The following is a 13,476-nucleotide window of genomic DNA, read 5'->3' as shown; positions in this document are numbered from 1 at the left end:
ATTGTGTACAGGTTGGCAGGTCTGCTTGTTGATAGAACGGTGGACCACTTTACCTTCTGCCTTGTCAGTCCCCTCACCTCAAAATCTACCTCCTCAAAAATGGTAGCGTTAGCTAATAATTTTTCACCGGAGCTTTAGCTAGCTGGCTAACGTTGCGTTTTCTCCTGCTGTGTTCAATGACTCCATTCATCAAGCTGTAGCTAACGTTAGCTAAGTCTATGTCAACAGAGCTCCTGGGTAACTTAACTTAGATATACCAGAAAATATTAAAATTACTGAAACCATCCAGGGCTCAACGCTAAGGATTTTTTCTGCTGGCCCAGTTGGGCCAGTGGTTCAAATTTTTACTTGCCCCGCTGAAATTTTCCGGGCCCCACAACAAAAAATTAATAAAAGTAAAAGACAAGAAAATGGGCCTATAAAATAAGCATAGTTATTGTTTTCATTGTTTTTGATACATTTAACCTCAATAAATAAGGTTATGACACCAAAAGCTACTAGATTAAATATTTGAAATATTGTTAGACAAATAAACAGTAAGTAGTAAAATAGTAACAAATAATCAAATTACGAGTAATAGCACAAATAAATACAACAGAACAAACATAGAAATTAAATAAATGGTGCTTTTCAAGTTTTTCATGTAGGTTTAAACAGAAGATTTTCAGGTACAGAAATTGTAATCTAATGTATAACTATAGAATAGATAACTTTATTAAAGTTAATCAAGAGCAGTTACAGATGCATAAAAATGTTTTTAATGTTGAAAATATTAAACGTTAAATACTGTTATTTGAAATTTAAAAAAAATGAAGACACTTTAAATGTGAAATTAAACCCACCAGTAGGTGGCAGAGAATCACTGTTAATGAGCGAATCATTGAGATTCAACCGATTCATTCAAGCGGCTGATTCATTCACGAAGTGTTGCTCAAAGACGCAAAACAATTCTGTGGACTTTGGAACTATTTTCGTTGGCGAAATACAGCGAAACAGACGATTTGGTGTCTAAAATGTAAGTCACTTGATATTAAGTTCTTGTTCATTAAACTGTACGCTGAATAAAATCAATATCACATTTGTAATCATGCTAATATTTGGAGAAAAAAGGCACTCTTTGTGTAATATTGGTTAACATAGATGTTAAATTATATAAATATGAAATATATACAGGGGCATTTTTGCCCCTTATCTTGAATTTTGGGGGCATTTTAAAGGCATTTTAATAGACTAAATCACGCAGTGAAAGCGTACACTTTAATATGCGCACACACTACTCTAACCCACTAGACTATGTCAAGTAGTGCATGCGTACACTTAATGGGTGTGTTTTTGTTTGGTTTTTGTAAAGTGAGGGACATACTCGATAATTTTAGATTGTTAAATCAACAATTACGATATTATAGACGATATATAACGCATGTAATGGTCTGCACTGGTGATGCAAGGCTCTTCGCGTTAATATTTCCATGCACTCGCGCTCCCTTCTGGCACGCGCACCTGTTCGCAGTTCACTGAATATGAATATATTTCATCTTATCAACGAATCTCACAACTAAAAAGGATTTTTTGCTACTGTACTTCAATTTGCAAATGACCTTTGTTATGATTGGCTAACGTCTGTGCACTGAATTTATAGGAAAATCTGCTGAATTCTGAGGAATATAATATCGTGTAATGTTATTACATTTAAAAATAAGTTTTCTATTTACATTTATTTTAAAATGTAATTTATTCCTGTGATGTCAAAGCTGAATTTTCAGCGTCATTACTCCAGTCTTCAGTGTCACATGATCCTTCAGAAATCATTTTAATATGCTGATTTGATTTACAAAAATTGCCAAATTCTGTGACATTCTGCTTTATAAATTAAGTTCTTGTGAAAAATCTTACTGACCCCAAACATTTGAAGAAAAGTACATTGCCTTCATGAGTACCATGACATAACATGTCAAGCTTGTGTGCTAACTCTATGCCACGACTCTAGCAATACTTATTTCAAACAACTAAGGAATTATGAGAGATCATCCCTATAAGGAGACCATATCCTGTTCGTGGATGGCGCATCGTGTTGTGAGTTATGAGTGTTCCCTTGGCAGCGCATAGCTCCGTTATACCACAACACTAACTTTCTCTTATGAAGTAGTGTGACGGCACTTCCCCTGTACACACCCTGGTTCACATAGTGCCAGTAAAGGGATATACAAGCAAAGCCTCACGGTATTTAATGAAGGCATGTTAATAATTCAGGCTCAGCACCCTATAAGACCACAGCGATGCTACATTAACTATTCACAGCCAAAGGGCAGCCTGGACCGGTTCCTTATACAACCCACGCTGAGGGAGCAGACCCAGTGGGCCCAGTACCAGAAGAAGAGGCTCTGGGCTTTTGTTTGAGGGAAAGGGAATCTGTGCGAAGCCTGGACATCTGATCATGTCCCATCTGTCTAAGCGCTCTGTATAAATAAGATGCTCCCACAAAGAAAGCACTTTGTGTTTGATTCCCGTGAGGTTGTTCCTGCGGACAGATTTGAGGTTAAGTTTGATAAGCATGCAAACTTTGGTAGCACTTGGTCACATACTGTGGCCCCAAAAAGGGACACTTGGACACTTAAGCCACACTTAATGTCTGCATTAGATATGAAATATCAAACCAAATTGCATCAGTAAACAAATATGTCCAACGCTTTTTGTCTTCATTTGAACTATAAATCTGTATGTATTGTTTCATAGTTTAAAAACTTGTTTTGCTTGATATTTATAGCAAATAAATGAAACTTGGTTTGATATTTTGTTAATGCAATGAAATCCACATAGGTTTATGTTTGGCCAAATTTAAAGTGCAAAGAAACATCATATGTTTACCTAACAAGTATGTGACAAAACTTTCCACCACAAAATGTGTAACAAAGGGTCCTTTACAGAAAAGAGGAACTGTGACAGTCAACTCATGTGGTCAGGGTACATGTGTACGCAAATAGTCTCAGCCCTATAGTCAACTGACCATATTGTCTAGTCAAGTAATTTTTATTTGTATAGACCTTTTCGCAATCTATGACGTTTCAAAGCAGCATTATGGAAAATCTTGTCTTAATGTTTTAAATGAAGAGCTTACATGATGCTGTATGTCAGTGCGTTTCAGAGTGAATCTCACAAAGAAATTTCTGAGTCATATTCCACCCCAAAGTCAAAAGAAAAAAAATAACATTTACATAAAGAAAATGGGGCCTATTTTTAGTGCAACAAGATTTTTTGCAATGACATTACTTTCATATTTTCCCACAAATTCTGATTACAGTAATGATTTTTTTTTCTAATTGTCAGTACTGAGTAAAGAAAATAGTGCTTTATATTAAAATATAGTAAATTAAATCATACATTAAAGGCAATGCAAAAACGATTATTAAGCACATTCGAATTGTATAATTTATATAAAATACACATTTATGATTTTATATATATATATAACTTTGCATATATTACTTAGCCCAATTTAACTACTCCGATACCACAGCAGAAACTAATAGCCTAACTAATACATTATTAATAACATAAAATGGCACTGTTCGCTGTATAAATTTAATATAGATTAATCTTTGTTAGAGCTGTGTTATGTTGTTTGATTTACATGACAGACAACAGCAGGTATTTATAGGTTGCTGTCACTTTAAGAGTAAGACCCCATGCACGCCCACATCCGATCGATACACATCCGAATTCTCACCTAGTTCAATTAAGACATAACCGAATGGGTTTACGAGAATACTTGCCGAGAGGGGTATTTTGACTGACATAATGCCTGTAAGTGTCCATCCTAATGCATTGAGGACGCGAAAGAGAAATCAATTTGGAGTTAGCAAGCTATCTTAAACGCGCCTCTCTCTCTCTGTGTGCGCGCGAGCCTTGTATGTATGCGAGTCTGTGCGCACCAATAACAGCGTGGCGTGCGATACCGAAATCCTAGCGCTGGAATGGTTTTATATCTATTTAATGTGCGAATCTGCACATGTTTTGTCATGTGTTTTGTCTTATATATATATATATATATATATATATATATATATATATATATTTTCAATTATTTTATTATATTATTGTAGTACACACTGAAGGTAACTGAGAATTGGAAAAAAATTTGCTTAACTGTTGTGAAAATGTCAATGCAAAAAAGGGCTTTTTTCCCCTCTAATTTTTACTCAAACATGACTTGACTGTTTTCGTGATCAGCAGGAAACAACATTTCCCAGTCTCGATTGGAACTATTTAATAGGATACACAAAACAACAGAAGAAAAAGGGGAACAAGTTTATAGCAAAAATAGATCTCTGTGGCTACCCTTAATGGTCAGAGGACAGCTTAACTGAGAAAAGGAAAAACAGAGAATGACTCAGAGTACAAATGAACAGGGTTCAGTCCATGTTCGGTCATTCTGTGTCCTAGATAGGAAGAAATTGGTAATAACATGCCCCCTCCATCAGAATGGCGGCAGTAAAGCATCGAGTCGCCATACTGCTGACAGCCTGAACTCAACCCTCTTCATAACAGCAATCAATACTAACAAACTTACACACATTAGCTCCACATCACAGCCATCCACAGAGGCCACTAACAATCCTGCATTTTAAAAATTACTCCCCCTCAAGTGACTGGAGTAATTTAAGTAAGATGGCATGGAATGGGAGCCGTCCATGCTGCTCAGAATGCTGTGTTGCATAGCAGGCTAATTTCCTTTGTTCTTAAAAAGAACAATAAACTATTCAGAAGAGATTACAGTGCTAGGGATCTTCTGACCAACGTCACCAAGAGCTTGAATGATTTTTTTTTATTGTTCGAGTTCAATTCCATGTTGTTAAGCCAGTTGGAAAAAGATCACACATTCAAGAGCAGATTCAGACTGCACTCGACTTCCTGCAACACCTTTACATGACTCACAGATGACAGCATTGGATTATTACAAGGTGTACAAGAAAGCACTACTAGACAGAAGAAATATAATTAGGGTCTCGCTCAAATACAGAGATCAAGCTGTTATTTATGTTTAGATTTATTATCACAGTTGTCGAGGAGATGCGTAATTTGGTGAGGGAGCCATAGAGTGAATGCGAGCGCACACACACTTTCTCTCTCTCTCGCAGATTGTGTCCATGTCTCCTCTCTCAGAGTTGCTCATTTGGGACACAAAGGTTTCAGTTGAAAGCCTCAAACGCCAGTTCAGATCAGAACCACCATAGTCCAGATCAGCTCAATGGTGCTTATTGTTACTCTGATCACTACAATCCTTCAGAATTGGGTCATTATGTAGGAGATAATTTGGGCTGACTCTTTTCACTGTAAAAAGCCCCAGCAGAGCATGGTAATGGGAAATATTTCTACCCTCCAAGGTCAATATGTGCCCTTGTGGAAACCATGCATGGATCCAGAATTAAAGGCAAGACATGGCAACAGCACAGACACCTTTTAAACAGCAAATCAGAAAGCAGGTTTTCCACAGTTTCAGACCAGTGCATTTCTAGGACTTTTCCATGAGCTTTCCAGGATTTGTCCAGACATTCGTGATTTATTTAAAATCATTCTAGAGACTGCTGGTGCAGATTTGCATTTGGATGTTAGGTAATAATAAGCAAATCTGTTTAATTAATAGATTTAAACATTTATAGCCACTTGTTAGTGTACAAATGGTTCTAATAACACTCTTAGTAGTGGACAGACTTAGCGCTGATTTGCAAGCAAGTTTTACTTTATATGTAGCCAAAGCAGTATTTTAGAGAAAAGCAAAACTTGAATAAGTTTGGAAAGTACACATTTCTTGATGATTACGGGTTGTTCATTAGATATCATGTGTTTCAAGTGGTCAAGGGGTTTTAGGAACAGAACTGGTCATAATGGTCAACCTGTCGCTGAAAAAACAATTGGATACTGCAATTCTGGCCAATAACGATAAGCCGTTTATTTATTTTAATGTTATGGCTGAGAACCAAAAAAAATGGCCAATTGTGACAATTTGGTCTAAATCGGGTGTGTCTCATACGTCCTGAAAAGTGAAGCTGCGGGCTCTTTGATCGCCCCCTGGAGGCTGGATGCAGTACAGGTCATAAACCCCGCCCTCTCAATGCAGTCGAATGAGACTTCAGTGAAAACTTAAAAATAAATTCTGCTTCAAATAAAACTTTCTGAAAGATGATTTTGGTCATTTAAGGTAGTTGTTATCACGCTGATATATATTCAATTGTTCGTTTTTGTGATGATTTAGATTTTAGCTAGCAATTTGATGCTATAAAAACGGGGCGTGTCGTCATGATTCGAAGTTGATTGACAGCTTGTCTGAGGAGTGTCGGAGCTTCGAGGGGAGATTGAAGATGTGTTAACTAACTGTTAATTTTCGATTTCTTTGTTATTTAACACCAACAAAATGAGTTGTTCAGCAGTAAACTGTACTAACCGACCTACAGGATCTGACGGATCACTGAACTTTTTTTCTGTAACATTAAATGTGGGCGTTATAAGCTAATTAATAAATGTTATTAGTTAAGATAACACACCTAATGTTAACCATGTCGGGAAAAAGCAGGTGATCGTTATCTGGCAGTTACTTATTATTTGTATGGGTATAAAATAATAATTAGCAGGACAAAACTAATGATAGCTACTCTAATTACAGCAATCGATCTCCTGTAACGTTAGTTGAACTTGATTTAAAATGGCAGGACTGTTTCTGACGATTTAGAGTTGTTTCTAGTGGCATATTATATTGAGTTTATCTACTGAATTTGCTGTTTCAAAAATATTATTGCTCTAGAAACAGAATAGCCTATTATTTTATAGGTAGACTTTTAAATTGTGTATAATTTTTATAGTCTATTTAAAATACATGAATGATGACGCAGTCGTCTGGGCGGAAGTTTGATATCGCGACTCCGCCTCCGGCTCCACTGGCGATTCCTTCTGCGCATGCCCAGGCTCCAAGCTTCTTTTTTTTTTGACGTATTGCGTAACGTGTCAGTGCCCATTCATCAGCCCATTTTGGCTTCAGTTCAATACAATGGAAGGAAGCGGCGTCGCGTCGTCCATCTTTTTTTTACAGTCTATGGTCTAAATACATTAACAAGAAATACACCAAAAACTTAAAATCTATTATTTTAAATGCTACAAGTAAATTTAGGAATCACAATAATCCAATGTACAGTATGAAAAATGCATATTATTTAAAAAATTTACTGAAGATTACATTTAAAGTTTATTTTTAAAGATTAACCTTAAATGGTTAGTTCATACAAAAATAAAAATTTTGTTATTATTGTCTCACCCTCATATTGTTCCAAACCCATAAGACATTTCATTTTCTGAAGACAAATTAAGATATTTTTAATCAAATCTGAGAGATTTCTGTCCCTCCACTGAAAGTCTATTCACCCAAAACTCTGACGCTTCAAAACGTTCATAAAGAGAAAAAATAAATCCATATTATGAATCAAATGTCTATTATTAATAGACATTTTTAATTAAGTCTTCTGAAGAGAAACAATCACTTTATATGATGAACAGATTTAATTTAGCCTTTTAATTCACACTGATCAGCAAACGTACACAGAGCACCCAAATTTGGTAAAACGGAAGCACAAGCATGATTTGTCTGGATTTCCTTTACAATCTCCTTATGAACGTTTTGATCTTTTGAGTTTTGGGTGAAGAGGCTTTCAGTGAAGGGACAGAAATCTCTCAGATTTCATTAAAAATATTCATTTGTTTCTCGAAGGTTTTGGAACGACATGAGAAGATGACATGAGAGATAACAGAAGTTTGCATCTATCCCTTTAAGTGAGTGCAACATGTTGGAAAAAGTCATTTGAATGTAAAAATGAGCACACACAATCAAATATCAACATACAACTTATCTGACTTGTATAAATAAGACGATTAAAGTGCTTGTGCTGAATTAAGGTGCATTTTGATTGGTCAGCGAGTGGCGATTCATTTGAGTCATATCTGCAAGAACTAGTCAAGCCTGAGAGCTAGAGAGAGAGAAAGAAAAAGAGATGGCGCAAGCAGAGGAGAGCAAGGACAGGATTGTGACACGCTTGTGGGGAGGTGACTGTCCGGGGAGGCGACAGCTGCTCCTATGGGAGGAGGGGATGAGGGAGCCTGAAACCGCCCTCCAATTGACCAAACACTCCAGATCACTCACCTGCCCCAAGGGCACTAAAACCCTCACACTAAACACACAGTTGCAAGAGCTTTCATGTTATTTTCACACACTCTCAAAAGTCACAGTCCTCTAGATCACATGCAAAACTGTGGTTTAAAAGACAATTCAGCCAAAAATGAAAATTCTGACATGATTTACTCAACCTCATGTTTTTTCAAAGTCGTATAACTTTTCTTGCTCCGACATAAGGTTGACTAAACTTTCATTTTTGGGTAAACTATTCCATTACGTTCTTTTGCACTCAGCAGATATTTTATAGTGTGGTTGGATGACAAAAAAAATGTGGCTCAACGGTCATCAGTAATTATATGGTCATAATTTATAGTATATCATCATACAGTCATAAAATGTTGTGTTACTCCGGTTACAGTGTCTATGGCTGCTTTTCTTGATAAGTAGCCTCACATCAACAAGCTGTTTGAGAGTGTGGCCCACACACTAAATGCTTCCAGTTGTGTAACACTATTACTAAACCGAAAACTGACACATCTCCCCCACATAGTGCTCTCTGACAGAGTGAATGAGAAGAACGGCACTATCTTTCACAGACGGATGACACGGCGGCGAGAAGATGCATGACGGTGCATGAAACACCATAGCTGTGATGTCATGAATACTGAATGAACTTCTAAACCCTGTGAATAGACAGAAATGGCTGATCTATCACACAAAAAACACTTTTTACCATCTTTTTGTATTATTATTATTATTATTATTATTATTATTATTAACAACAAAATAGAGAGCAGGAAGTCTTTTGTGGCTATTTAAACACAAGCGATCCGTTTGAATGTGTTTTCGATTACCTCTGGAAGTGGTCGAAAGTGGACAAGTTAAAAACGTTTTAGACACCGTTTAGACCTTTATTTAGTAGGGCTGGATATTGACAATTTTCACGATTCGATTCGATAACTATTCACATGCTTTTGATTCGATTTGATTCGATTCGATTACGATTTCGATTCGATGTCGATTATTTTGGATGTAGTATTTCAGTTACAGAACATTTTCTAGAGGAAAAAAATCTCTCAACTAATGCTGTAAACTACACATGTAAGTCAGCTGGTACTACTGTAATAATATTGAAGGTTAAATTAACTTATTTATATACAAACACTTAAATTACACTCAATCACGTTTTTTATTATAAATAAAGTTTAGAATTACATAATCATATTTCTACTCCAATTCGTTTTTTTGAAATATAAACATTTAAATCGCGGCTGTCATAACTGATTTATTCAAAGAACATTAAAAATTATAATGAATATGTAACGGTGCATAGCTATATTTATCAGAATGTTGCTTTCTAGAGTTCATTTTTCTAGCTGACTAATGAGTTTATGGTCACTGAATATGTTTTTCTGAGGTAAATGCGACGTTATGTGACAAGCTGTTTTATTGACGTCTATCCGCGGTTGAAACACTGATTGAGCTACACGAGACATGATACGGATTTCGGTAAGTTGTACTGTATGTTTTAACGTACCTTCAGATGTAAAACAGCAGATAAACAGCACCAAAACGGTATTTACTTTTTGAATCTGATAAGATGGACGTGATTTGAAATCTGAGACTTTGCTTCATATCAAAAGTAACAAAGCACAAAGATTACTGCGATTTATTGGATGTGAGGCGCTACATATTCTGCTCATTCATCAAATGAAAACAGACTAATCGATTCTTGGGATTTAAGAATCGATATCGGTTCGTAAAAATAAGAAACGATTAAAATCGAGAAATCAATATTTTTTAACGATATTTTCTAGTATTTAGTGTCGTTCACTTTTGATCCAATCGACCAAAACGCATCATAATACCAGGTGTAAACAGAGCCTCAGAGAGCGCGCAAGTACTACTGAATGCTTTAAAGGGGACCTATTATGCAAAATTCACTTTTGCATGGTGTTTGGACATAAATGTGTGTTGGCAGTCTGTGTACACAACCACCCTATAGTGATAAAAATCCACCCACTCCTTTTTTGTTAATCCTCATAAATCATAAGCAGTGTCTCCCAATGACCTGTTTTCAGCCATGGTGCTAATGTGACGTCACAGGCCCCGCCCACGACTGCCGACTGACAGTCCTGCATTGTCATAGTTTTCACCCTCAGCAAGCTGTCCGCCATTTTCAAAACCAATCAGATCAGTCTTGTTAATATTTGGCAGAGAATCCGATTGAGGCAGGAACTGTGATCCTAGAGAGGGGGCGGGGCACAGCAGCTCATTTGCATTTAAAGGCACATGCACGAAAACAGCCTGTTCTTCACTGTAGTCAGAAATGGGTATTTACAACATGGATTTATAAATTATCTGTGAGGTATTATGAGCTGAAACTTCACAGACACATTCTGAGGACACCAGACACTTATATTACATCTTGTATACATGGGCGTAATAGGTCCCCTTTAAAAATGCTTGAATGTTTAAATTTACAAGTCATGCATATGATAAACTTTATTAACGGTGCACCACTGGCCGATTGGCAAGTGAAAATTCTGTCCCGAAGCAAAAGTCTTGTATCTCAGCTCGCTTGTAAAAACCATGTGGTGATGTGAAGCCATGTGTGCATTTTGAAAGAGAGAGAGAAGACGCAATAGCGCTGTTTGTGAAATTATGTCTTACATATGATTTTCAAATTAATGATTTGATCTGATAATCTGTGTGGATTAATTTGCTCATTCACCCCAAAAGCTAATTGAATAAATGTTTGCGGGAATTTCCCACCTTATAAGTGCGAAACTTGCGGAAATGAGAATTTATGCGCAATGAAATTATGCGCAATATCCGCTCTGAAATTCAAGCCATGTCTCTTTAAGATACAATAGCACTCAATATGGTGCCATGTATGGTCTCAAAGATATTAAGGTATAACAAAAAATAAAAAGGAATTAATATTATCAGCAGCAAGGATCAGCGAAGTAAATAATGAATGCTGAAAATTCAGCTTTGCCTTCACATAAATAAAATTACATTTTAAAATATATTAAAATAGAAAACTGTAAATTATAAATATTTCACAATACTGTTTTACAGCATTTTGGATCAAATAAATGCAGACTTAATGAGCATAAGAGACATCTTTTTAAAAAACATACAATCTTAAAGACAAAAATGAATTGTTGTGTCTCAGAAACTCTATATTATATTATATTCATCAATATGGTATTTTCTTCCATCAAATGCATTGCAGGAATGTCCAGACAAGTGCCAACCAGAAATCTGGCTGAAAGGTACTGTAGGAGATCTGAGAGATATGTAGAACTATTTATAATCTATATATACATCTGAATGAACTAAAGTAGTAACCGATAAGCACTACATTATGTGATAATGTAGTCCTTGGCTTTTTTTATAATGAGCTGACTAGTGGTGTAGTGGAAAAATGCATCTTCACATCAAATATAGTTTACAAGATAATAGAATAATCATCATTTTATAATAATGACTGAAGGGTGAGAGGAAGTGTCTACAGAGAAGGTGTGTTTGACAGATGTGTCTGTGCTAACAGGGTTTCAAGCAGCAAAAAGTGATGCCCCTTTAAATATGAAAACAAAGGTCTTTGAGAGCAGCAACCATCGTAACATAGATAAATCAACATTTAAAACGATATGAACTCGATCTTCCTTACTGACAGTGTCTGTCCTGAGGTATTGTGTCTAGCTGAACTGTCAAGGGCTCTCTTTTCTTTGAGGTCTAGATCACTGAACAAACAATAGTCTCAGTCTCTTGAGGTAAAATTAACGGCCGGATTCAGCATTACTGCTCTTCTAGTTCTCATTCACGTTCGGTTCTTTCATTTACACGAGACTGAAAGGATATTTGATGTTGGAAAATCATAATTTCTTCCAACACACTCCGGCGGTGTCTCGAAACCTAGTGAGCTGCCTACATAGACAGCATGTCTGGGCATCAGAGGCGCATTTGGGACGTTAGAAACTGCATTTTAGGCATCCAGACATTCTGTCTAGGTAGGCAGCTCGCTAGTTTTTGAGACACAGCCTCTTTCAAAAATGAAATTCTCTGAGGGAAAAGAGAAGACCTTCAAACACCAACACAAAGCAGTAGACAATGTCTGCTTGAGAGTATATACGTGTCTGTTATAGCGCCATACGACCGTGGGATTTAAATATTAGGTTAATAGTATTAACAAAATTAAGGTTGAGGTGGTAACTCCATCTCTTACCTTCAGACAGCTCGAGCTCCAACTCCGCCAACTGCTCTCTAACCTCTTTCGGTAGAGCTGCCAAATCCACACCGCGGTCTGCCATCGCTGAGAGAATACGCTGAAGTTGTTTTAAGTGTGAAGAAATGCGCTTCGAAAGCCAAAAATCCTCCCGTCAAGACAGAAGACATGAATTAAAAGGTGAGTAACAATCCATCCGGACAACTACTCCTTCCGCCATGCTGTGAGAACTCACCAACTGCACTGTGCGGTCACGTGATCGCGTTTACCTCCTGTGTGTGATCAATGACACCCCCAAACACACACATACCTCGAGACGACACGCATGCGCCCTCTAGCGACAACAAGACATTTGTAGCGATACTGCCATCATGTTATTTGAATATGCACTATGGTATTCTTTAGGACAATATAAATATCATGATATTTGGATATGGAGATCATTCAGTAGTTAGGGTACTATGGTATTACAATCGATAGATTATTGTACCGCTATCAAATTTTACCATCTTACCATCAAAAACTGGTGTAGAAACATTACTTATTTTTTTACATTACTAATTATTTTTTAATTATTTAATTGTATATTATTAATATTTAATTTATAAATTAATATATAAATATATTAATAATATATATAGTTTTAAATTATTTTATATTAGCCTATGATATTCAATATGCATACATTATATTTTATATTATTAATATTCAATTTATAAATGAATATATCTATATCTATATAATATAGATTATATTAATATTATAAATTATTTTATATTAGCCTATGATATTCAATATACATACATTATATATGTATGCATGTATGTATGTATATATATATATATATATATATACATACATACATATATATACAAAATAATTAAAAATAAATATATAATTACATATAATAAATTTATATAATGTATAAATTAATATATAAATATATTAATGTAATATGTAATTATGTATTTATTTTTAATTATATATATATATATATAATGTATGTGTATTGAATAATATAAAATAATTTAAAACTATATATTTATATATTTAGATTAATTTATAAATTATATATATATATCAATAA

At 35.5% G+C, this 13,476-nt stretch overlaps 1 protein-coding gene across 2 annotated transcripts in view; it reads right to left on the bottom strand.

Moving 5' to 3' along the window:
• dip2ba (disco-interacting protein 2 homolog Ba) overlaps nt 1-12,668 on the bottom strand; it is a 66,839-nt gene extending 54,171 nt beyond the window's left edge. The window contains exon 1 of one of the 2 annotated variants that reach the window (XM_048179011.1): nt 12,390-12,668. In XM_048179011.1, the coding sequence (XP_048034968.1) occupies nt 12,390-12,474 (85 nt within the window). In that variant the 5' untranslated portion in view covers nt 12,475-12,668. The remainder of the gene's footprint in view (nt 1-12,389) is intronic. The other variant, XM_048179012.1, reaches the window with a different exon arrangement.
• Nucleotides 12,669-13,476: the final 808 nt, after the last annotated feature.

This window comes from Megalobrama amblycephala, linkage group LG24 (genome assembly GCF_018812025.1).
Source record: "Megalobrama amblycephala isolate DHTTF-2021 linkage group LG24, ASM1881202v1, whole genome shotgun sequence".
NCBI classification, from domain to species: Eukaryota; Metazoa; Chordata; class Actinopteri; order Cypriniformes; family Xenocyprididae; genus Megalobrama; species Megalobrama amblycephala.
Note: the sequence above shows the minus strand (reverse complement) of the source record. Positions and strands in the feature narration are given on the sequence as shown.